The sequence below is a fragment of the Drosophila nasuta genome, chromosome 2L, assembly GCF_023558535.2.
Source record: "Drosophila nasuta strain 15112-1781.00 chromosome 2L, ASM2355853v1, whole genome shotgun sequence".
Classification (NCBI taxonomy): domain Eukaryota; kingdom Metazoa; phylum Arthropoda; class Insecta; order Diptera; family Drosophilidae; genus Drosophila; species Drosophila nasuta.
This window is the reverse complement of record NC_083455.1, coordinates 10,615,561-10,642,876: the sequence shown is the minus strand read 5'-3', so window position 1 is coordinate 10,642,876 and position 27,316 is coordinate 10,615,561. Positions and strand designations below refer to the sequence as shown.

At 35.6% G+C, this 27,316-nt stretch overlaps 1 protein-coding gene across 2 annotated transcripts; it reads left to right on the top strand.

The window, feature by feature from the left end:
* Positions 1-188: 188 nt before the first annotated feature.
* On the top strand, positions 189-27,316 carry LOC132792877 (lachesin). Of its 2 annotated transcripts, none has more exons than XM_060802409.1 (11): positions 189-289; positions 9,207-9,635; positions 10,221-10,339; positions 11,856-12,041; positions 12,636-12,750; positions 13,346-13,426; positions 13,581-13,712; positions 20,168-20,287; positions 21,000-21,173; positions 24,368-24,694; positions 26,650-27,316. In XM_060802409.1, exons 2-11 carry the CDS (start codon positions 9,512-9,514, stop codon positions 26,829-26,831), a joined length of 1,560 nt encoding a protein of 519 aa, XP_060658392.1. In that variant the 5' UTR covers positions 189-289; positions 9,207-9,511; the 3' UTR covers positions 26,832-27,316. The 2 variants fall into 2 exon arrangements, with proteins under 2 accessions (XP_060658392.1, XP_060658384.1); XM_060802401.1 differs by having other exon boundaries at positions 26,647-27,316.

The following is a 27,316-nucleotide window of genomic DNA, read 5'->3' as shown; positions in this document are numbered from 1 at the left end:
ATTGCGTATCGATAACTGCGAATATTTGCAATGATAACGATCAATTGTGCTCAACAATTAATTTTGCTAAGCGTTTCAAGTGCTGCAACGTTCAAGCAGTCAACGCATTAAATGCCAACTAAATAAGCAACAGCAACAAAAACAACAACAACAACAACTGCAGCCACGAAACGGCAAAAAAAACAAAACAAAAAACAACAACTAAACAAGCTCTGAATGAAACTGGTCTCCTTTCACTTCATTTTCTTTCACTTCCACTTCATCCTCTGCTCGTATTCGTGTCCAAAATGTAAGCATGAAAATGTGTTTTCTATTCTCTATTTTCTTTAAAACTCTAGTTTAATTATGCACTTCATTTATTTTCCTCAAATGAGAAAAATGTAAATACTGCAACTGAATGCAGCATTTAATTTTGGGCAAACATTTTATACCACTTCAAATACGGAATTGGGAAATCCTGCAGCAGCAATTAGCTACTGAATATCTATACGTAATAAACTATTTAATTTCTCCACATAATGCGAATTATGAACCTTCTGATCGCTAATTACTTAGATGGCAGATAAATATGCGGTATACTTTCTGGTTTTTGATCTCAAATATTAACATAGCTTTGGAAATAGTTCTTAATCTATCTGAATTATATAAAATAAATTAATTTATACATTTTTAAAAAATCTTCATAAAAGAAGTTAATAGAGATCGGACTTACCATTATGCTTTTTAAATCTTAACCGCATATCTGAACAATCCAGTAGATTAATTATACCCGCTACCCATAGGGTAGAAGGGTATTATAACTTTGTGCCGGCAGGAAATGTATGTAACAGGTAGAAGGAGGCATCTCCGACCCTATAAAGTATATATATTCTTGATCAGCGTCAACAGCCGAGACGATATAGCCATGTCCGTCTGTCCGTCTGTCCGTCTGTCCGTCTGTGTGTCTGTCCGTCCGTCCGTATGAACACCTAGATCTCAGAGACTATAAGAGATAGAGCTATAATTTTTTTTCGACAACATTTGTTATGTTTGCACGCAGATCAAGTTTGTTTCAAATTTTTGCCACGCCCACTTCCGCCCCCGCAAAACAAAAAAATCGAATAACAAGCGTAATTTTAAATTTGGTATATATAATTTTGGTATATATAATAACTACTATAGTAGTTATGATTTCTGAAAATTTGGTTGCGATCAGATAAAAATTGTCGAAGTTATAAAAGAAATATTTTTGTATGGGCAAAAACGCCTACTTACTAGGGGTCTTAGTTGCTTTGGCTGACAATCTGGTATATTGTGCCGTCTATGGTATATTTTGAATGCGGTACTCTGTCGATATACCAAATATACCATTTGGTATATTTTTAGTATTTTTGCAGTATATTCGGTATATTTTGAGAAAATACCGCAAATTATATTTATTTTATTCAAAATGGGTAGCGGGTATCTCACAGTCGAGTACACTCGACTGTAGCTTTCTTACTTGTTTTATTATGTACGTGTAATAAAATAATTTCTGAAATATTAAAAAAGAAATAAAAAAAAGAAAAGTTAGGAAAAAATTCTCAATTATAAAAAAATGTTTTTAACTTTAAAAAGCTAACTATATTAAAAACATATCTTAAGAGTAATCTTTATATCACATTGGATTATTAAATCTGCAATTTCACATAATAATTCACGATATTAATTGAGTTTCAAAATTCCTTTTAGTTGAACTTCTGCAAATATTTTTTATTTTGCAATTTTTAAAACCAACAGAGATACAGATTTACTATTAACTGTTAATTTTGTACAATATAGCAATATTAAAATAAAAAGATTATTAAGGAAATCCTATAATTATACACGAAGGACCTAATCATCAATTGCAAAGACAAAAAAATATATGCAGAAGATGATTATACTAAAGTATTGAAAATAGTTTTCTTCTTTCTTAGTTCGAATTTCCAACAATTCAAACAATTTCGATTTTCTTAAAAAATTTTAATAATTCTAAATATAGTTTGAATAAAAGACAATGGAAGTTCTGAAACAATAAGTTTAACTAGAATCAAACAACTAATTCGTTTAATTAAACACTTCTGAATCTCACCTCTTCTCTTAGCAGATTTCTGATATTGATATTTGAATTATTTCATTCAATAATATTAACAATATTAATTTCATATGTTACAAATGCACAATACTCTGAGAGAAGTTCGAGGAGAAATCTTTGGTGCATTTCATTGATGAATTTCCTGTTCCTACTTTGCATACAATATTTCTATTGCTCATTGGGCTATTGCCTTTTCCACCTCAATAACATTTGCCAACTATCGAACGTCAGTAGTATAAATAATTATGACTAATTATAATTGAATTGAGGTTTGTCTTTGCCTTTGTTTTATGACTCAACACCATGTCCTACCATCAAGCCCTTCAGTTTGTTTGACAATTAAATTGATGTATTAAAAGCATATTGAGATGGAATTAAAAGCAGACAAATGAACCAACATTTGAGCACACACAAGTAGTAATCAAATGACAATGCATATGAGTGTGAGTATGAATACTAGACGGGTTTAGACAGCCACTCGAATGTTAGTCTCATTGATTTGCCAACTCTGAGATTGGTCAGCTGAATAAACAAGGTACAAAGTTGGCTATGAAATTGAAATTGAAATGGGAATGAATGCCTTGGGGCCTTTTGGGTAATTGAGAGCATTTAGCAAAGACATTTCACAATTGACCTTGAGCAAGGCTTTTAATTTGTTTGGGTTTTTGTTCTGACATAAAAAACCAAACGAAAAAAAAAATAAAAATTATATTAAATTGTGCGTTTGGCCAAAGCAAAAGCAAAAGCACAAGCACAACGCGCGATAACATTTAAATCGAAGAATATGTAAATGGAAATGCCGGCGGCTATTAAATGCTTTATTTCCTTCCTTTCTTCTTTTGAGAGGCATGCGGATGCCACAGTAGTGCGCTCAGCTGTCATCCAACCGCAGTTACAATAGGACTAGGACTGGGCCTCCTTTTGGATACACGATTGGAGTACGCGAGGAGAAGGGAGAGGAGAGTGGAAGCTCGAACTCTCATTCCACTCGTATACATAGTATATTCTCGTCGTATCTAATGTAATTGAATTAAGTGGCGACTTGTTGATAAGGAGCAAAGTCAACAGACACGGCACGCTCCACAACTCAATTGGGTAGCAGCCAAAGCGGCCCAGGGAGGGGTTGAGCTCAGGGCTGGCGTCAAGGGTCGAGCAATGGGTGCGAGACAGCGTGCGGAATTAGTTTATGAAAAGTAGTATCACATTCTGAGTGAATGAGCACAGGCAAATGAGCTTTCAATGATCTGTCAGTGTAACAGCATGTATAACAGTTGAGTATAACAGTTGATAGGTAAATAATCAAGCGTGGGCTTACGGCAGTCACTGTAATAGTCTAGCATTATTATTATACAGCATATTAAAATCATAAAATATATGTTGTTTTCTATCTTAATATACATATATTGAAGAGATTTGGATGATAATTTGGAAATACTTATTTTGCGATACCAATTATAATTAGAAATAAAAGATATAAATTAAATTCTGAGAACATTGAAAAAAACCAAAAAAAAACCAAATCAGATCATGCGAAAAATTAGTCACCAGTTATCATTAAGTTATCTAAAAATAATCAAATAATTAAGTAGTTTACAATAATTAGAGCCAGTTATCAAAGTTGGATTTTAAACTATGCAAAAGTGCGACGGAATATTTACATTTTGTGTGTGTATGCACGATCTTCACAGTGTGTGTTTGTGCATAACTTGCGGCAGTCAGTGTAAATGTCGTGCATTATTATTACAAAGTGATAACAACAATTGCGTAGCAACCCCCAAATCAGTGCTACGAAATGTTTGACTCAACAACATACACACACACACACACACACACAAATTCACACAATCGCCTTATCTATGTGTGTGCGTGTGGGTGTGTGCATTGTGTATTGTCTATTGCATATTGTGTATGTGTGTTGTGTGTGGCAACTTTTAGCTAAAAACTATTTCAGTTTGCCACTTTTGCACAGTTGCACATTGTCGTGTTCTGTTCCATGTGTAAGTACTGCCTGTCTGTCTATTTCACTCCCACTCTCCGCACTCTCTTCAATTCCTTTACACTGCATAGTTTACATACACCCACACCCACACACACACACGCAATCATATGTCATGTGTGAGTTGGAAGGAGTAGTCGAGAGTTTGTGTATGTTGTGTTTTACTTTAACTGCAGACACAAGTCGCTTGGTTGAGCACCAGGTGACGGACAAAAAGTCATTGCTTTGACACTCACCCCGATCATTACGTTAAACGTAAGACAAACAACGTAACGGCGAGCTTACGTGTTGTGACAAATGATGGGAACTTCTATTGATTCAGAATGCGATTAAAAGTTCTTAATTAGTTTTATAAATGTTTGTAATTGCTGCCAATAATTCAATATACTTTTAGCTAATTATATTTACATTACAATATAAATGCTAACAAGGTAATTAACCTACAAAAAGGGCAGTTAACCAAAAGGATTAATGTAGGATTTATTTCTGATGCCATTTTTTCATTTGTAAATGTTACATTTGTCCAATAAGCTAATCAGTTTGTGCTTTAAATGCACAATATGTAGGTGTGGCTAGAGACAACGAGAAAATTCAATATAATCTTTTTACATTTTCTATTGAATTGGGAGAAGGCAAAGAGAAAAAGCACAGTAACATGTCATTTTGATTCTATGCAAATTTGAAGAACTTTGACTTCTGCACAGACATCTCAACGCTACACACGACACAGCCATTTATGCAGAGCACTCATACGAGTAAGAGAACGAGTACTCGCCGTGTCACAAAATGGAACTTAATGCATCCTTGAGTGTTTTTGGGAGTGAATCACAAGACGCATCGACATGGAAGGCAAAAGCAAATGCCAATCGCCTCCCCCCAAAAAAGCAAGCTCATGCTTGAAAAAATATCAAAACGAAAAAAAAAACTTTGGTTTTTTTTTCCTCATTTGTTACGTTGTTCAAGGCAAAAAACAAATAAAAGTGCTTTAATCGAAAGTGCTGGCTGCCAAAAGAAGCTGTGGTAAGATCTTAAGAGCAATCAAATCAATTCGAAATTTGCAAACAAATGTTGGCAAAAATGTGTAGTGTGAATTTAAAATTAAATATATTTCATACGAAATAAAATTAGTATATTAGCTAACAAAAGTTAGGAATTTTAGATTTGGCGTAAATGCAAAATTAATTCAAATTATCAAATCCCAATTTTGGTAATTAACGTTAGTGAAAATAAAATGACCAATAAATCATTGCTGTAAAAACAATTTTATATTTTAAATTGCGAAATAATTGAAAATTTCATTTGTATTCCTCAAAGTTGCAATAATTTTCATTTTAATCGAATTTTAGCACTGAAAAGATAATTACATCTTAGCTAATTCGCAAGAATTGTTTATTTTTTTTATATTCATGAAATTAATAAAGAATCCCTTTTATAAAAGGAATCAAAATTGATATAAAAAAAAAATCAAAAACTAATGCTGGAAAAAATGTTGCAGAAATGTAAAAAATAAACAGTATTTGCTGCATGAAAAATTAATTTTTTTTTGCTAGAACAATTGTTAAAGATATTAATAAAAAATCTCATCAAATTTGTTCGCCATTATAAATATCATTTGTTGACAAAAGCAAAAGCTTTAAAAAAAGTGCGTATGACCGCACTGCCAACTCTTTGTGCTGATCATTGGTCATGCCACGTTGCCAGATCGATGATCTACACTGGGAAAGCGTACAACGATAAATCATTAATCGAGTGCGATTTAAGTAAAGTGAAAATACATAAATGTAGCAATAATGCACATCATTCAGCGGCCATCAAATGTCAAAGACACAAAGACCACCAAAAAAATAACAGATAAGCTACAAGCAGATACAATTGCGAGGGTTTGCAGCGTAATATGCCAGTGTTTAAAGTAACTAGAAGCGACTACTGCGGCTGCTGGGGAAAACTGAGGGGAAAGGGGAGCAGCGTGTAGGCCTCTAACATGAGCCCGATTTGCCTTCGAAAACGAGAGAGAGAAATGACAGCGACAGCAGCAGCGGCAGCAGAAGCAGAAGCGACGGCAGCGAAAATGGCAGCTACAATGAAAACAAGAAGGGAAACAAACAATAAGAAAAACCACAAACAATTTAAATGGATTATGTGTTTACACTCAAAGTGGGCAGGCGATGGGCAACGGACCACGACTGATGCCGTGCTCCTCCTCCTGCTGCCTCCTCTTACAGCTTCTCTGGCTGTGGGAGTGTTGCAAATTGATGGTAGCTCTTCGTCATCAAATGGACAAACAGGGCGCGAGTTGCGACGGCGGCGACGAACGACGAACTGACAAGTTCAAGGCAGTTGTTGGCTGCACTGCTGCGGTGGAAGAGCAGCTGAGATCTGGGACGTTGCTGTTGCTGTTGGAGCTGTTGCTGGTATTGGCAGTGGCATTGCTACAGCTGTAGGGATTACGCTTCCAACACAAGCACAAGCAGAAGCACAATCACAATCACAAGCTCTTCATGCTGCTCATGCATGTGGTGTGGATGGATATGTCCAATGTTTCCTCGGCCAACGTGCCTCAGTTCTCTCAGTTCCCAGTTCTCGCCTCGGTTTTTTGTTTGCGTTTGTTTTGCACACAAACGGAATTGTTTTTAATGAGATTTCAGACGCAAATCTTTTTATTTTGGCATTTTTATTTTAGGCCCGGCCCGACCCGACCCGGCCCAGTCCGGTCGACGTCGGAAATGCTCTCGACCACACCAGTTACTTCTGATTAAAAATTGTGGCGAATGGAATTTCGTATTACCCGACAGTGCGCACAATTTCGAAATTCCGTATCCGGATCCGGCAACGCTTGCACACGCACACACGCACACAATTGCATTTGTATATCTGTGTATCTCTTACTAGGCAAACCAGCAATCTGGTCATGCAAATCCACATGCGTAATGTCCGAATGTGTGTTTGTGTGCATGCATAAGTGCAAGCACAAACTCAGCATTGTAAAATGAGGATAGAGAGAAGAGAGCGGGAGAGCAGCTCCAGTTTAAATTCCACATCACACAGCAGTAGCAGCAACGGCAACAGCAACAGTTCTATGTGATTTTAGGCGAAACTGAATATGAATAAATGGATCAGCAGGCACTTTATGCTGATGCGCTCGCTCTCCAAAATGGCCAACTCTCCGCTCTCCGCTCTCCACTCTCTTGCATTCATTCTTTACCGAGGGCTGAGGGCAATGATGTCACAAAAGTAACAGAGTTGGGTTTGTTGTGGTCAACAGAGGCAGTAGCAGAGGCCGAGCAGAGAGCAGAGGCGTGCAAGAGCAAACATGAAATGTGGTTAAAGCATTTTATGCAATCGCATTGCTTCACATCCAACATCCAACACAATCCAACAATCCAACATTCAACATATCCAACATCCAACAAGCAACCGACAAGCAGATGGGTTGGTCATTTGTAAAATCCTTTGATTGCAGTCGTTGAGAATTAAAAATTCCGGCTGAATATTTTCTTTATTTTAACACTCTCGCAGCAGCAGCAACAGCAGCGCATGCCCCCACTACCCCACACTCTGCTCCTTCCCTCTCTCTCTTTACCGCTGCTCTCTTTCTCGCTGCCAGCGGGCGATTAATTGTTGATGGATGACCATTTACGCACATACAAACGAAACGAACGAAACGAATTCGCACCAAAATTGATGGCTCTGATTTCTGCATGCAGAATTACTACATACTTATATTTATATGTGTGTGTGTATTTGTGTTTGCTTATTCGCGCACTTACATTATTGGTTAGCACTTCAACACTGTACTGAAATATTGTGCAATTGCGTAATTGTTTAAAAGCGCAATAAGATAGACCCTGCAGAATGTTATTAACTATTTTGATTAAAGTTAAGCGCGTCGTTTTTTATTTCAATGGTTTCAGAAGCGTCACAACTCACTTGCTATTGTTTTTTCCTCTATTCGTTCACTTTGTTGTTCTTAAGTCGATCTAGCTAAATGAAGCCGCCATTTAATTTGCACTAAACGCTTTCAATTACTGCTCATCGTTCTTTTCGTTCGTTCTTTTGTCTATCAATGCAAGCCGTTCATCTAGTTCATGAATTTAGTTCGATTATTGGAGTCTATCATTAATCTAGTTCGCTTCTTTATGCAAATTGCTCTTCGAGTTCGTTTATCTAGTTCCGTCTTCTCTTTGTTGCTTTTTTGCTAAAGTGCCACTCTCTGAAAGCTTCCTTTAGTCGATATTTCTATTAACCTAACCCAAAATGTAAACATAGGAAAACAAATTTGTTGATAATTTGATATTATTGGATCATTATATATAAATATAAAAAAAAACTTATTAACTTATCTAATGCTTTATAAAAAGTAAAAACTTAAAGTCAGCTAAAAAATTAAAACTTTTATTCTGTAACCGGCTGAAAGTTCAGTGTCCGGCCAGGAAAGTTTCCCCCCCAATTAAATTCCGATTTCTGCGATGATCAGTTCTATGTACTTAAATCTATTGAAAACTATTAAAAAATCAATGAAACCAAATTGTAAGCTCTGAGCAATGAAATATACTTGCCATTTAATCGAGAATAGACTACAAAAAACATCTTTAAGTTCCTTTTTATGCCTTTCACATTCGTGTAGCCCTTTTCGTTGCCCTTTTTGTGTAGAACTGAGGCATTGAAATGCCTGTTTCTTAATTTTTTGTTGGCATAATATGTTTGTCTGTTTGTTTAATTGTTACCACAGAGCAGCAGCATCAGTAACAACAGCAGCATCAGCTCACCTCCCTTAAATTAGATGTATTATTCCACCACTTGTACATTTTTGTATACAACTTAAAATTTGGTAAAGAAATTCCAGTCGGCAAAGTGAATTGCGCGACGCATTCCAGAGCTTGGAATTTGGTTTTAACTTTGCTTCCCTTTTTTGCCTTGGCCAGAAAGTCCTGCCTGACTTCACTTGCCTTCACCAGACCTTTTTCGTTTTCCTTTCCTTATAACGTTGAAAGCGAAATAGCTTTACAAATAAAGATAATTATTGCATTAACAACACGTAACATGAATTTTGGTAGAAAAAGCTTCAAGTTTTGACAATATACTCTACATGTTCTTCAACTCTTCTTCTTTTTGCAGAATTAACCTGGCGCAAATCTATTCGTGATGATCTGTTAACAAATGACAATACCTAGACAACTAATAGAGAACGAAAATGCTTCGATCGCACAAATAATCGGCGACAATAACAACACACATACCAGCAACATACATACATATAAATCGCCATCAAAAGGGATCAGCTCGAATAGCGAGATTTTTATGCATATTATAACTATACACATCTAAGATAGTAAGTTATTTGGAAAGTACCTGAAGATCCGACGACGATCAGAAGCCTATAATAGATTAAAAACCACAACAAACCAACCCAAAAAAACAAAATGAAGACTGCCCTCATGACTCAGATAAACATACGACGGGTCAGGACATTAGCGTCCGTGATGATTTTGCTACTCTCCGGCGTGTTGAACACAAATGCAAGCCATTCACTTACCAACACACAAAGTAAGTACTTAGACATATAAATACGTTAGTAATCTGGGTGAGAGTATTCAACTGTCGTCGGGACAACGCCCGGGGAGGGATTAAATGTTCTTCTCCGGGCAATAAAAGTTTTTTGCCGGAACTCGAACAACAGCTTAATTTGCCGCATTGTGCGAGCGTATTAAATGTAATTAATTTAAGTAGCAAACTAATTTTGCATTATCCCCCAGTTATTGCTTATGTGCAAATAATATTCTAAGCGCACCATTACTTTTTTAATGCACTGTATAAACAGACTGCGCAACTTGGATAATGGTTTCCTCCTCCTACTCCTCCCATCTTCTCCTCCTCCCACAGCTTCCACCATTTTTGGGTGGGAAGTTTTACAATTGCGTAATGCACTTTTCGTATTACATTTTCCGTTTGTTTTATTCGCTTTGTTCCTCAACTTGAGTTATTTGCATGCACGATACACCTGCTTCAGTTATATGTATATACAGTAGCTATAGTTGTGTCCACACACCTGTGTTTACATTATTTTTTACAATTATTTTTTTGTACATTGCGCACACATTATTTTATGATGACATTTCGAACCTTTCACAGTTCACAGTGATCCCGATGAGCAGGGACCCCAGTTTTTGGCCCAACTCACGAATATCACAGTTCCCCAAGGACGGGACATATCATTCACCTGTGTCGTGGACAACCTGGGACAATATCGGGTATGTATCAGCTATTAAAAGCATTCCTATCTAATCGTGTCAATCTTATATCAAAACTTATTTAAAAAAAAAACTTAGATTGTTCCCCTTAACTTTTATTTATTTTTTTGTTTCTTTATTTATACTTCAAACAATATTATTTAATAGCTAGGACCTGATTTATTATTGTAAAATAAAAAAAGTAAATCAAATTCTCATATTTAATAAAACAATTTCTATTCTTATCATATGTTCTAATACTGAAAAGCTAAGCTTCATATTTTCAAATTTTGGCGTTTAGTACATCAAATTAAAGTAATAATTTTAAAAACGTATTCATCAAATTCAATTGTCTTTATTCATGCATAAAACAGGTGTGAATCTATTCAGATAGCATTATTAAACAATAGGTGGGAAGTTATTAGAGAAACATTTGTGGCAGCTGGCGTTAAGCTGGCGCCACCTAGCGCCTATCTGCTTAACTGTGCGTAGAATAGATCATAGGGCGAACAGATGATTTACACATGCGGAGTATTTAAGCTGCTTTCGTAAGCTGAAAATGTGACACAATTCAGCTGAAGTTGTGGCCAAAACTTGCTTTGCCTTATGAATTAATGAACATCCTCGCACAGAGATGCATACGAGCATAACTACCTATGTATATAAGTACACTATACATTTACACCCATAGCGTTCAAGATTTTAATACAATATACCCCACAGCATGGACATCAGCTTTGTAGGGTGGCAACTGCGAAGCGAGTGCATTAACATGCCATAAAATCGTATTTGCGTTGACCAAACCAGACAACCTTGTCCTAATCTTATTTGTATGTATTTGAGCCTCAGTGAGGACGTCTTTGGGGAGCGGGGATTCAGGTACAAAGTACATGCGAGTTTGTACCCGAGTATTCTAGTATCTTCCACTCGTGTGTATGTCCTACATGCGCCTAAGTAATGGTTGTTTTCTGAAGTTCGGAGAAGCAACAAACTTATGCACCGAGAAAAATAAGTGTCGAGTCCAAGAAAGAGTCGAGAATTCTAGAATCAAAATCGAAAACTGCAAAATTTTTACAAAATTTTATGGAGACTACATAAAATCATAAATCAACATTTATAAATTTTTATTTATACTAAAATATATAAATCATTATTAATGTGCTTATTAAATATTTAGAACAATTACAGCTAAATTATTATCCAAAAACTATAAAATAAATTTAAGAATTTAAATTTTGGCATGATTATTGCATATGAACAGTTCATTTTTTGAACCCTTCATTTTTACAAAAGTAAAAAAAAAGATCTACAAAGTCTTCTCTTACATATTTATAAATCTGATTTGCATTCGTTAAACTCTAATATACAAAATAAACTGACATAGTATTTTATTTTTATAAATATGAATAACCCAAGTTCTAATCGAAATCTGCTTTGAGCTTCTACATAGATAATCCAATCGTTTTTTTTTTCAGTGTCTTATACTTGTACTTGATGGTACTACATTACTATCTTTGTGTTTGGTGTGCAATTTCAGGTGGCATGGATTAAATCAGATTCAAAAGCAATACTTGGTATACACACACATATGGTGTCGCTAAATCCAAGATTATCAGTGACACACAATGGACACAACACCTGGAAACTTCACATATCGCACGTGCAGCTAAATGATTCTGGCAGCTACATGTGCCAGGTGAACACGGATCCCATGAAGAGTCTGGTAAGTAGTAGAAGTCACTCACACCAGCCCACTTCGAACCACACCGCACCACACCATGAACTGCAGCCTCCACCCATCTGCACCTCCATCCCTGCCGCATCTCCATCCCTGTCGCTTCTCCATCCCTAGCCCATTCCCAGATGACTGTCGTGGTTTTGCTTTGGTGTCCTGCTGAGACAGTAATCTTTACGCCATATGCGTCTGAGTCCTGGCTTACTTCTGAGATATGTGTGAATGGATTAGCCCAGGTGACCAGCAGCATTTGTCCGCGTATGAGGACGTGGACGTGAACATGAACGTAGACGTGGACGTCGACTGCTTGCACGTACTGTAGCTGTAGCTACGCTAAGCTAAGCATAAGAATTCCAATCAGCAATATTAAACAACTGTTTACAATATGAAATTGGAATACTCTCTAAAAAGCAATATAGACTGACAGGCGTTTACTTCAATAATTCTTAACTTCAATTAATTTCTAATGCATTTTACTCTCTTCAAAAGATGTCAAACATTTATGTTATATATTATAACATAAAAAAATTATCTTATTAAATTGTACCTTGTTAAGTTCATCATATCCTCGTTTCTTTGCAGTCTGGCTATTTGGATGTTGTGGTCCCACCGGATATTCTGAACCATCCCGATCAAAACATTGACGAGGGCGTCAGCACTGAAGGAGGCAGCATCTCACTACAATGCAGTGCCACAGGTGAGTGTGATTGAGATTGTCTTAAAACATAAATAAAGGATGAAATCATGTTAACAAAATAAAATGGAAATCAATACAACATCATAATAGCGAGACGAAAAATAAATGTAAAACCTACAAATAAACCTACTTTATATTGTAAAATTATCTACCGAAATTTATTTCTACAATAGAATTATAATAAACTAGAATTTCTACAATAGAATTATTCGATTTTGCTGAGGAACAAATGGTTTTAAAATTTTCAATTAAAAATTAGACAACGAGAAGATTTAAATATTAAATATAAAACTACATAGAAATTCGAGATTGAAAATATCATAACATTTAAAAATTCTACTACGCTAACAAAATTGTACTAACAAACAACCTCTAAACATAACATCCCAATTTAATTTTTAATACATTGAGAAATTTAGTTATTTCTATATATAACAAATGAGTTAATAGAATAATTATTACAAGAACCATATATGACAAACAAAAAGGAGTAAAAATAAAAATGTGTGTTATTTTTAATTTCGAATGAGTTTATAAATTAATATATATGATGTTATTTGAAATTAATAGTTTAAACAAATATCTATTCAAACAGGTGTTCCAGAGCCCATGGTGCAGTGGCGACGTGAGGGCGGCAAAGACATTATGCTAAGAACGGAGAGCAGAGACAAACAAGGTGCATATCTAAATAATTGAATTTCCTTATAATAAACCGTTCACATACACACTATTTGTAAACGTTTTATAATGTGGTTATTTAAGAATGTACTGGCAGACTGAACTTAATGATATTCTCTAACAAATTTTACAATTTTCTTGTCATCGCGCAGCTCTGAAGTCAGTCGAGGGCGAGCGTCTGACACTCACGAATGTCCACCGAACTGATATGGGAGGTTACCTCTGCATCGCATCAAATGGAGTGCCTCCCTCAGTGAGCAAGCGATTTGATATTCACGTCAACTGTAAGTTGCTTTCTCCTACATCTTTTTTGCTTTATAGTTTTTAAGGAATCTTTAAGATTGCACACAGAATGAAATGAGTAAGAAAGTAAGAAAACTTCATTTTGAATAAAAGTATTATTCTCATAATATACTAAAATAATATACCATAAAAATACTTAAAAAAACAAGTAAGAAATGTTCAGTAGAGTGTGCTCGACGGTGAGATACCCGGTCCCCATTTTGAAATATACAACAAAAACAAAAACTGAAAATATACCAAGTGTTATATTTGGTATATTTATATGGTACTACATTCAAGATCTACTATAGAGTGCAAAATATACCAGATTGTCAGCCAAAGCAACTAAGACGTTTTTGCCCATACAAAAGTATTTCTTTAACAAGTTCGACAATTGTTATATCAAATAAACAAAAACCAAATTTTCAGGAATCACAAAGACTATTATTATTACTATTATTATTGTTATTGTATATATCAAAATTCACGACTCTTGCTTTAAAATTACGTTATTCGAGTCTTGTCAATTTGTGAAGGCGGCTGTTGACGCTGATCAAGAATATATATACTTTATAGGGTCGGAGATGCCTTCTTATGACTGTTACATACATTCCCTGCCGGCACAAAGTTATAATACCCTTCTACCCTGAGTAACGAGTAAAAACTAATGTGATTTAAATTCAACGATAAATCTAGATTAAAGTGCAGATCTCTATTGAGAAATTTTTAGTAAAATCAATTTATCTAGTTTAATATTCAATTTAGAATCAATAATGTGCTTTCTATATATACATAGTAATATAATTAACCATATTTCAAGTATTCTTTGCCAGTTGGGATCGATTTGAAATATAATTAAAAACTAAATCTATTTTCTATCTGTCACTGAATTTAAGAATTCAATATTTTTAGTACAGAAATAATATATTCTTTCAATATGAGAAATGGCTGAATTTTAAGAAAAGATGCTTATGGTATATAATATTTATCAATGCGGTATGAAAAGTGCACACACTGGCAAATGTTAAATATAAAATGAAATTTATGTTGAATGGTCGCCATGGTCATTCAGAGGTTTTGCATGTTTCCAGACGCAACGAAACAATCAAATTGTGTCTTGCAGCCATGTACTCGACTCGAGTTGGCTGAAAGATGCTAGTTCTACTCTACTCGTATGGTAAGTAAGTATGTGAAGGTTCTGTTTGCGATGCTCGGAGGAAGGAACATGGAACATGGCGTTGGTGTGGCACACAAGACACAAATCAACACCATGAGATTGTCAAGTCAAATTCAGAGAGTAGCAGTTGTGAAAAGTTGCGATAGTCGCACTTCGGCAAACCAGCCCAAAAGCATATCAAATGGGCGAATATGCTTCAGCAGTCGTCGTCGTTGTCGTCGTAGTTGTACTTGTAGTTGTAGTATAGTGTGTGCTATTGTAATAACAACTCGTAACTAGCAAAGCACCCATCACAGTGGCTAGAAAAGGGCTGGCGGGAATGGGTGGGAGAGGGGGGTTGATGATGAGGAGCGCCACTGAGAAGTGAAGCAGTGAAGCTGGCAGCTCACATTGAACTATTGTCATGAGCTGTTGCCTCTATTATTCTGTTTACTTCCTATATGCGCAGATGTTCGTATGTATGTGTGCGTGTGCCAGCATCTATGCAAGTACACAGAGAGAAAAATAACGTTAAGAAGGAAGAAGAAAAAGTAAACATATTACGTTACTCCAAAAACAGAATTACGAAGAAATATAAATATGTGTTTTATTTTATTATTACGTTATTGTGTGTATTACGTTATTAAAAAAAGAATAAGGTAGAAATTCAAATATATGCTTTATTTTAAAGAAAATAAATAATGTTAATTTAATTAGATAAACTCGGCTTTACAAGTAAGAAAGCTACAATCGAGTGTGCTCGACTGTGAGAAAAATGCTATGCATTTTCTATAAGACCATATTCCAAAAATATATACCAAAAAATACAGAAAATATACCGAATACTAAAATATGCCAACTCAGTTTACCGATTTTGCTAAAATATACCAAATGTCGTAATTGGTATATCTATATATTGGTATATCTATATATACCAGATTGTCAGTAGGCAATTTTTTGGCATACATCAGTATTTCTGAAATACCTTTTAAAATTTGTATAGGAAAACAAGAATATATTCTATGATACATTCGTAAAAAAAAGATCTTAATATAGTTATTGCGTTTAGCACAAAGTAAACATTAAAAACAATTTAGAAATAAAAAGTGTATGCAAAAGAGTCTATTCATGCTCAAAGTAAAGTGCACATATAAAAAGTAAAGTAAAGCGCATATAAAAAGTAAAGTGCAAGATAGTATTTTTTTGAACTACTTATAAGCAAGTCAAGTTCAAGAATTTTGATCTTCATTTGAAATGTGATGCTCAACGTTCACTTTTAAAACATTTGCATTTATGAATTCAGAATATGCTAATTTTTAAATTGTTTATGAATGCCTTACCTTTAAGCAACTTGTTTGAAGAGCAGCCAAACCCGAATTTAATCTTCAAACATTTGAAGAGAATTGGTCTAGATTTAAGATTATATATTGATTATTAATTATTTGATTCTCTCTGTGTATGTAGGTATGTAAGCGTGTAAGTGTGCACTCACGTATGTATGTATTTAAAATGCATATGTGTGTGGCTGTAGCAGGCAGATCTCTCACGCATCCAACAGTTGCCATGCCATTGTCTTATGTAGAAGAGCACGCCCATATATACATACATTCACATATATATATATATGTATGCATGTGTGCGTATATGCGTAGCTGACTCCTCGACTCTCAGTGTGTGTGTGTGTGTGTGTGAGTGCGAGTGTAAGTGAAAGTCATCCAAGATGAGGAGCCTCGTATACAACTGTTGAAATTTCGGCAATGTGTCCACGTCAAAATCAGTTAAATGCAAATGCAAATTCAAAGTTAGCAATTGTCGAAACGTCCAAGTTGGCCAACAGCAGCAGCAACAACAACAACAACACCAACAGCAACAGCAAAAGCAAAAGCACAAAACAGCAAAACCGACAAAACTGGCCAAAACTGGCCAGCTCTGATCTATTGCATATGGCTTCTAACATGACCAAAAGTTTCGCTTAAAGCCAACTCTTTCTCCCTCTCCCTCTCTCTTTCTCTCTCTCTCTCTCTGTCTGTGTTTAGTTGTGATACCCTTTGATAATGTGATGCCACAGGAAATGAAGTCTTTAAAATGAAAAATCAACAATTGAAATGCATTCATGGCGATACATTGAGAAATCAGAATAACAGTCTATATTTTAGGAATAATATCAAAGATTCTGTTAAGATAGATTTATGAATTTCGATTTCAGCAAACAAACAATAGCATTTTAGTTATATGAGTCGCAAATGAGAATCAACTATCTTTTAAAATGTGTTTAATATTAAATGTAAACTGTTCTCATTGTTAATTTTAAAATGCCGCAAAATAATATGTGTGAATGTAGATTTGTCACAGTCAAGCTTACAATAAATTAAAAAGCAATTTGTCTTCAACAAAAATGCAAAACAATCAACACAAGTTCAGAGAACACAACAGCAATAAGAACAAAGAACAACTTTAAAGACTTCGTCAAGAAGTTTACTATAGTTATTGTCAAATTCTTTAAAATTAGAATAATAAAGGAAAATACTCATTCTGAATTTAATTTATTATAAATTGTTAGGATTTTATGAATTTTAACAAATCATACTTAAATTATAGAATTTTTAATTTCCAATAAATTCAAAGAATTTTTTCTTGTTTCGAGTCTAAACTTCTTGAAATCACATTAGTTTTACTAATACCTCTATAGTTTATATAGTTAGGTATTTACAAGTCGAGCACGCCTGACTAAGCAAATTTATTTGTTTTGAAGCGAAAAACAAGAAATAATTCTTCTCGCCTGCCCGACTCGAAAATAAACAGACTGCGAGCAAAACAGGGATATGACAGCATAAAACGAATATACGTTAATTAATCATGCATTTTCCCATTTTCATTTTCCTCCGATTAGACTGGGAGCATAAGGGAGGGATGGGGAGGGGTAAAGAACAAAAGTTATTTTTCAGTACGAGTATTAAGCCAAATAGATGCGATTTATTCCCGCAAAATTTCACATCAAAACTTGAACTGTGTAATACTTAAAGTTAAAGCAAGACGCGACGAGTGAATAACTTCAGTATATCAACAACAACAACAATATCAACAACGAAATAAAGCTAAAATGGCATATAAATCCGCAAACAGAGACTATGGGGACTTTGGGACTATCATTGATTTTGCAGAAAAGCTTTAATAATGTTGCTAGCGTAGAAATTACAGAGGATGAAATCTATTTTGATGAGCGGATCATTGCGCTTTAATCCATTTTATTTATGGCTTAAAATTATCCTTTAGCAACAACGGCAACAACAGCAACAACAACGACAACGAGAACCGCAACAACAAGAACAGAAACAACAACAACAACGACAACGAGACAGCAGCCAACGACAGGAAAAATAGCATGAGCATGAGCATGAGCCTTTGCTGCATTGAAACAGAGTATTACAGTCGTCATTTACACACACACACACACATATACACAGCTACCACAGCAGCAGCAACACACACACACACACACTACTAGCATAAAATGAACCTATGAAAACAGCTCTACCCCTGCTCTCCGTACTCCAAAACAGTCGCATCTCCACCGAACTTAGCCTGTGACTCACGCACCCGCTCACTTCTCACTTGGCACCCGCGCTTCTTTGGTCTCCCCCCGTCAGTCCTTAGTCCCAGAGCAGTGGCATCTTCTGCGAAACGCACATTGCAATACACTAACGAGTCGACATTTCAATACACTACAATTTACTAATAAATAGTTAATTAAATAGTCGAAATATAGACAACTCTCTCGATATGTCTTTTATTCTAAGGAAGCTTCAGAAAATTTATGCCTGAGTATGATTATAACAGTAATATTAAATAGTTTTTACGAAATAATGATATTTAGCACAAATAACTTACTTCAAAAAAAAAAAGTATTAGACAATAAGTATTAAGTCAAATTGAAATTGACATTAATCCAGACATGCTCTGTAAACGTAAATAAACAAATTTAACTACTTACTCTTAAGATTCAATTAATCGTATGTAGAATTTTATATTGTAAATAAATATTTATGTAGAATCTGAAATATGCTCTTCTTATGGTAACATAGAATAAGTCACCCTAAAGTATGCAACAGAAACGTATTTATGACAGCTAAAGCGGCCATTTTTTGTTATATTCTTTGAATGAATTCCCACTCATTATTATTAATTATTAATAATTATCTATAATTGACTAATGTTGTAGTTAATGAACTACATTAAAGCCAACGAATTCTACAAATATATGCATATTTGAACACATAGTTAACCCAATTATAGTTAGGGCAAACAAGCTGCACACGAAATGCAGTGCACCTCAGCAGAGCTCTGTTGGCAGAGCATTTGCTACGCACGTTTGTCTGTTGTTATTTACATAGCACCCACAAACAGCGTCTAGCGCCACCTATTGCTACAGCGCTGAACTAATGCCAGTGCATATGAATGCAAAAGCATAGCGAGTGTAAAGCGAATACCACAGTCGCTGTAGCCAGTTCCAGTTTCAAAGTGTTACGAGAGATGGCGGGCGACACCAACCCCCACCCCCACCCCGCAAGTTATCACAGCAAGTACTCAGAGAGCACAGGGAGTAGTGAATGTCTCCCCTTCACTCTCAGCTCTCCACTCTCCACACTCATCTCTTGCACTTTCTGTGTATCTGGGCGAAATACGAAAAGTTTGTCTTTGAAATGAATGCAGCAGAGTCATTTGCTGGAAGTTGGTGCAGTCATCATTGTGGTGACTAATAAAAAGAGAGGAATAAGTGAAAAATTATTGTTGCAACTTCAAAAAGATGTTGGCAAAAAAATCGCAAAGTTAAAGACGCTAGTATTTATGCAGCTATTACTATCACTTAATATTCGCATAAATAAACTGTAAATATAATTCACATACATTTCATAAACGTAACAAAACTTGAATTGATCAACTATAAACATTCAATTACAAACTTCATTTCTATACTCCAATTTCTTCATAGTTTTGCTACTTTTTCGGTTCCATCTTAATCAGATTTTGACGACAACTTATTGCCCCTTAAACTTTCAAAATTCTTTGCCACACTCTTTATCTAAAATGCAAATTTTTGACAATCTAGATACGAGTAGTCAGAAAACAGACAAGTTATTTTGGAGAAAACTATTATGCATATTTCTTTATGCTGGCAAGTTTACAACTTAAATGAAGTACTCATAAGAGGGCGAGAATAGCGTAAAGAAGTTGGCAACACCATTATAATCATAGTCTTGTTCTACATATTAACATTTATGTTTTCTTTTTTCTTCTTTGCAGTTCCACCTACAATCAAAGCAGTTAACCAGTTGGTGGGTGCGCCTGTGGAGCGAGAGGTGACACTGGAGTGCATTGTGGAAGTGTATCCGAAGCCTCTCAACGGCTGGTATCGAAATGAAGGTGAGTTTATATACTAAGTGTGCATATTGTAACAGAAATAGAAATAGAAATCGTAACAGAATAGAATAGAATAGAATAGAATAAAGTAAAATGTCTGTCTTTAGTACTGTAATAATTTAATATGATTAAATACTCACCGGTATGCAGATAATATCTGAAATTAAAAAAAAAATAAACTGTTACTATTTATAAGTAAAAATACTAATAGTTTTTTTGTTTTTGGTATTTTTAACAATCACTAAATACAAAAAAATCTGTTGTATTCTACGAAAATCAAATGAATCTTTGAAGAAATTACAATAGAAGTCGTTAACGTAATTACAGTAAATCCTTAATGACATATAATCTTATACAAATAAAGTCTTAAAAATACATGCCACGTTATTTCACTATATATCAATAAATAACAGAAGGACAAATAACAAAGAGCAAAACTTGTATTTGTATTTTTTCTGTAAATTAACACCAAACGATTCAATTAACAGTTTCTTTAAGAACTAAGAGATTCTAATAAATGCGCCTAGTAAAGAAATTTAAGGTTAATTTAAAAATAAAATGTAATAGAATAGTTTATTTCTAACCTAATCTAATCCAATCTAATCAGAGCTAAAATAATTTGTTGTAATAAATAAGTTTTAGCACCTACGTGTAAATAAAATAAGTTACAAACTTGTATCATAATTAATCACCATTTCATTTTTATTCCGCCCAGGCAATGTGAAGTTGCACAATGGCAACAAGTACAACATATCGGAGGCGCTGATTAACCTATACACGTGGCATCTCAATCTGACGATACGACACCTGACCAAATCGGATTTCGGTGCTTACAGCTGTTCGAGTGTGAATGCCCTTGGCAAGAGTGAGACACGGATTCGATTGCAAGGTGAATGACAATGACAGGCAAAACAATCGAAGCGATACAGCAAACTTATTTCAAGTTCAATGCTGAGCACACACACATACATATATATACATATAGAGTATTCTAATACATATAAGGGTAGAATGAAGGGACATCATTCAGGACTGTGACTGTGGCCCAGACTAAGCCAAATAGTTCTCAAAAATTCGAAACCATCAATTCAGCTGAGAATAGCCAAGGCAGGAGAAGGGGATTTGGCTGGAAATCGGAAGGGGGAATCAGAGTATATACTCGTATATATGTATATATGCGATGTATGTGTCTGCATCGCATGTGTAATTCGTTCAGTTTCCTTGCAATAAATCACCTAGGATTTCCGTCGGTCTATTATTTTTATCGATCTCATTTAAAAACGACTGAAGCTTTTCTCTATCTTTCATCTGGCACAGTGGGCTCCTTATCCCCCAGTCACCCCCATTCCCCATTCCCCATTCCCCTTCTCCCATTCCTCCTCCCGCAACGCACAGCAGCCAAAAAATAGAGTTGGAGCGCAGAAACTAAGCATGAATTATTGCACAATCAGCGGAAAACTTTCTCCACTCGCATTCGCATTCGCACACACATTGCCAATGGAGTTGCATCAAGTTCGTGGACGCCATTTCAATTTTCACTTACACGACACTCCGCCAGACATTCCGTCCTTCTTTCCGTCTGTCCGTCTGTCTGTCCGTCCGTCTGCTTGCTGAAATGAAATCAAGCAATAAGCTTTAAGCTTTTCATTTCTATCTCATAAACTCGCTTTATTGAATCAATTTCAATGTCGGACATGCACATTTCTTACATCTTAAATAGATAGTTTCACTTAATTATTTTTCGGTTTCCTTTCTCGGCTTTAAAAACCGGCAAACGAACGACAAGAGATAGAGAAGATTGACCCCGATTGGTGCCCCAATTAATTGCAGCTATACAAGTGAGCACCAGCCAACCAACCATCTGTATTGTTGTCTTTATGCATTATTAATCAACTATTAATGTAGCTTGGTAACCGCATTTGCTCTGCTTTGTTGCCCAAAACTGGCGCTAAATTGAAACCGTTTCAAACATGGAGAAATGCTCAATTGCTTCCACATTTAATCAGATGAAAGATACAAGTTTTGCAGCTAAGCGAATCTCTTATATCAATAAACTGGCTTTTGAACTTTTCGTTCTGCCTTTGGCAGTTATTAAGAACTTGCTGCATGCACCGAAATGAAGCATCCAAAACTGTTAAGGAACATTGTTTAGCGCGCTATTTAAATGCACTTCAAATAGCAAAAGGTTGCCATAATAAACATAGAAATTGTTGAGCTAACTATGAGCGATGGGTGAAAGAGTTCAACTGCAATGTCTGGCATGAATAGAAGAGATTTCTGCAAAGTTTTTCGAGTGCAAGTTATCTTGCAATCCTAAATATCTTAATGCCGCACCACTTTTTGAAATTTGGAATTTTGATTTTGGTTGACATTGAACTAAAGCACATTTAATGAAATTATGAAATGTATTTTAGTACCAAGTATTTGTACAATTAACTTTGACAAGCGAATATAATTGCTTCACAAATGCAAAACAGTGAGGAAGCAGTATTATTGTTAAAATATACTGAACTAACATTCCATGGATATTCCAAAACTATTGAAATACATAAAGAGGTATATTTGGTATATTAATTAAAATATATTGAAATACATCAAAAAGTATATTTGGTATATTCTTTAAAATATATTAAATTACACCAAAGGTATATTGGGTATAACAGTGAGGTATTATTGTAAATATATTTCATGGATATACCAAAAGTATTGAAATACATCAAAAGGTATATTTGGTATATTCGTTAAAATATACTGAGATACATCAATGGGTATAATTGGTATAACAGTGAGGAAGCGGTATTATTGAAAATATATAGCATTCCATGAATATACCAAAAGTATTGAAATACATCAAAAGGTATATTTGGTATATTAATTAAAATATATTGAAATACATTAAAGGTAAATTTGGTATATTCGTTAAAATATACTGAGATACATCAAAGGGTATAATTGGTATAAGAGTGAGGAAGCGGTATTATGGTTAATATATTCCATGGATATACCCAAAAAAATTAAAATACATCTAAAGGTATATTTGGTATATTCGTTAGAATATACTGAGACACATTAATGGGTATAATTGGTATACAGTGAGGAAGCGGTATTATTGTAAATATATGTATAACATTCCATGGATATACCAAAAGTATTGAAATATATTAAAATAGTATATTTGGTATATTCGTTGAAATATATTGAAATACATCAAAAGGTAAATTTGGTATAACCTCATATCATCAAATTCGTTAATATACCATAAATTACAAAATATACTAGATTTTCAGTCAATACAGCAGTAGATTCATTTCATCTTAAATAAGGAAATTTATTCGAAAACAAAACTTGCCAAAGCTTTTAAGCTTCTCATTTAAGATATCAAGTACTTCATTAAAATTTGGAAACTCATAAAGGAAGCAAATATGACTTGGAATTTCAAGAAGCTTTTGCTTTAATCATTTCTATTTTGGGTAGAAAAATAATTCTATTTTATATCCTCAAGAAAAATGTAATTCGCATTTTATATTAAGTATGTACTTGGCCACTTCTTCCAATATAAAAAGGGCATCAGGTAGTGCTTATTTGCGTAGTTGAGTCTTCCACTAGATACATACTTATAATTGGTGCAAACAAACCACTGCAGCAGACTTTGTAATCAAATGTTATGTTGTTGCTGCGAGTAGTTAAATCATTTCCATGCCATGCGAAAGCGGAACAGACATACTTAGGAGTGTGAGGGGGGAAAGGGGGGAAAAGCGGCAGAGCAAATTACTCGTACAGCCCGTACTATATAGTACAGTAGTACACGACTAACTCAAACTCGTGCTCCCAACTGTACAACCCCGTGACACTAGAGATTTTGTATTTGGCATTGTTGTTGTTGCTATTGTGGCTCCTGTTTTACTGTTTATGTTTAAGGAGCATAAAGAGACGGAACTGGGGGGGGGGAGGACATGATGTCTGCCAGGCCATTTGCTTTTGTTTTTCGGGGAGCTCTGTGCTCTGTGGTGTTCCTTGGTCGCCGTCGTAGTCGTAGTCGGCATTTGGCATTCGGCATTTCATAATTGGTGCAATTTCTTGCAGAATTACGATTACCGCCCAAGTCAACAACGACAGCAACACCTCACGTGCTGCACACCACGAGCAAGCCGCGTCGGAAGCAGCAGCAGCAGCAGACCAGCAGCCACAACAAGGGAACGAACGAAGTGGTGCGTACCAAGGAAACCCATTTCTCAAATCAAATGCAGCAAGAGAACGATGTGTTCAACGGTGGCGGTGGCGGTGGCGGTGGCATTGGGAATGTGCCACACAACGGCGGCGGCGGACTTGGAGCTGCTGGTGGAACTGAAGCTGCCGGTGGTGGCATTGTGGCAAGTGGAAACGTCAACGGCATGATAAACGGAGCGGAAGGTAAGTTACGATTTAGAAAATTCCACAAGTACGAGAGGTACGAGAGTACATGGCTTGCAGCACAATCACAATCACAAGCACAAGCACAAGCACAAGCATTGAATGAAGTCAGGCATAAGCGGCAGTTACAAACACTCACACACACACACAGACCCAGTCACCCAGTCACATCCCTTGTCCAGGAGAGCAGTAGCTACACCTTCTACACATGGGCAGCACTCCTCCCATGTCATGGGACTATGACTTGGGCAAATATAATATGTCGCTGCCTTTTTAAGGAAACCCCAAGCTGCTCGCTTCTTCAGCTGCTTCTGCTTCTGCTTGTGCTTCTTCGATCTATGCTGCCATGCAACACGGACTGCAGCAGCAGCAGAGCAAACTACTAGTAGTATGCTCGGCAAAACCGCAACACACTCATGCCCCGCCTCCTCCTCCTCTTGCCACCACCCCCAAAAACCTAAACTGTTGTTCTGAACTGAACTGAAGCGAGTGCTGCTGCTTCTTCTTCACTGCTCTGCTCTGCTCTGGCTGGTCTGGTCTGGTCTCTGAGCTTAGCACTCGTGCAGCTGTCGAGCACACTGATTTATCAGTGAAACCGTATTTTGGTAACACTCGCTGCTCGCTGCTCGCTGCTCTCCAAATCCCTTTTGAAGTTAATTTTCCAGCAGTCAGTTTCAATTTTAAGTGTGCGACTTTCTCCTGCCTGCCCTCCTCCTTTCTCCTCCTCTTCAGCTTCAGCTTCAGCTGCAACTTCTAGTCCAGCCTCCCTCTGCAGATATATTGCGCAGCCATGGCTACTCGCTATATATTTCGAATAACAATATATTCGTTTGATTAGGTCACTTGCAAGCAACTCAAGTCCTAACGATGCATAAGCACACGCATTTTCAATTCCTTTTCACATACTTGCTGTCTGTCGTCTTAGCAGCTGATACGAAAGCTTGTGAATGCTTCCGATTATTTAGCTGTCTGTTAAATGATCGAAATACATATTGGCTTTCAGTAGAATATAAAAAAACAGACACTCTTTCCTATTAATTATTGCAACAAATTAATTTAAATGAAAGTAAGTGTATTCTAAAATGCAAGCTATATTTATTGGTATTTATTGCAGTGTAGTATAGTATATAAATAAAAGTGTTTAAGAGGAAAATAAGAATTAGCCCAAAAAGTATGCTATATTATTAATATACTGCAATCGGTCCAAAAATATCCTTCCACCTTTTAGTATTTATTGCAATTAGTTATAAAAATATACATTTTAATTAGAATTATTAATATACTGAAATTGGTTTAAAACTATCCTACCCATCTTTTGGTATTTATTGCAATTTGGTATATAAATATACATTTTTCAAGAGGAAAATATACCATTATGTATACACCATATGTATTAGCCCGAAAAGTAAGCTATAATATTAAAATACTGCAATTGGTTTGAAAATATACTTTATATTTTTGGCATTTATTGCAATTTGGTATATAAAAATACATTTTTTCAAATAGGAAATATGCCGAAAAGCATAAAATACCACTATAATTATTGATATACTGCAATTGGGGTAAAAAAATATCCTTTCCTTTTTGGTATTCATTGCAATTAGGAGTAAAAATGCATTTGTCAAGAGAAAAATATACCATAATGTATACAATATACCATAGGAATGAACCAAAAAAAGTGTGCTTCTTTATAAATATACTGCAATTGGTTAAAACAAATATATTTCCAATCGAAAAATATACCAAAGATTATTTATTATACCATTGACTGTTTAATATACCATACAAAAAGCCGATATTTATTACTTCAGATATACAAACAAGAAAGTTTTGGAAGCACTTCTTTAATAATTATTCTTTCAACTTGCAATTATTTGAAAACTATAAAATTTTATAATATGGTACTTGCACTTGCCTGCTTTAACTTAAATATATACTGCATATAATTTCAGTAGATACGCAGCTGCCGGCACGAAACGGATTCGAAAAGACATATAAGTCGGGGAGCGGTATGGTGCCCACTCCCCGCACCCCGTGGACGTATGCGAATGCGGGGTCACAGCTGCTGGCCACAGCCACGATAACGACAAATGCCCTGATGGCTTTTTTTCTGTATATTGTCTATGTATTCAGTTAAGCTCATTTAAAATTATGCTTCCGAACAAAATCCACACGCCACACAACGTAACAAACGGGTCGGAGACAACGAAGGAATCTCTCTACAGCGAGTGACACAGCGAAAACGAGCGAGAGAGAGAGAGAGAAAGGTATTAAAAAAGAGGGAGAGAGCTAGAGGTGCTAGCTCTACTTCTCATTATTAGCCTGCTTACTGGCCACTGCCCACCCAACAAGCTTCGGAGCACAAAAAGTAAAAGGAACAGCAATCTTCTGGTTAGTCGATTTTTGAACACGCATTTTTATCAATCGACTTGTGGACGCCGTTTTATTTTTGTTACTACTTGAGCAAGTCATGAATTTCTGCATCTATTTGAATACTATGAGTACTGCTCATGCATTCAAAACATTCATAACACAAAACATAAACACGTGTGCAGCCGAGACAACAGCCTGTTTCAAAAGTTGAACCCCGCACTCGCAACTTCTCTGAGTTTTTAGTCAAAT

Excerpts from the sequence above, each read along its gene's own strand:
- LOC132792877 (XM_060802401.1), top strand. The coding sequence starts at position 9,512 with ATGAAGACTGCCCTCATGACTCAGATAAACATACGACGGGTCAGGACA. Across the intron at positions 9,636-10,220 it reads TTCACTTACCAACACACAAA|TTCACAGTGATCCCGATGAG; the intron begins GTAAGTACTTAG and ends AACCTTTCACAG. Across the intron at positions 21,174-24,367 it reads GACACGGATTCGATTGCAAG|AATTACGATTACCGCCCAAG; the intron begins GTGAATGACAAT and ends AATTTCTTGCAG.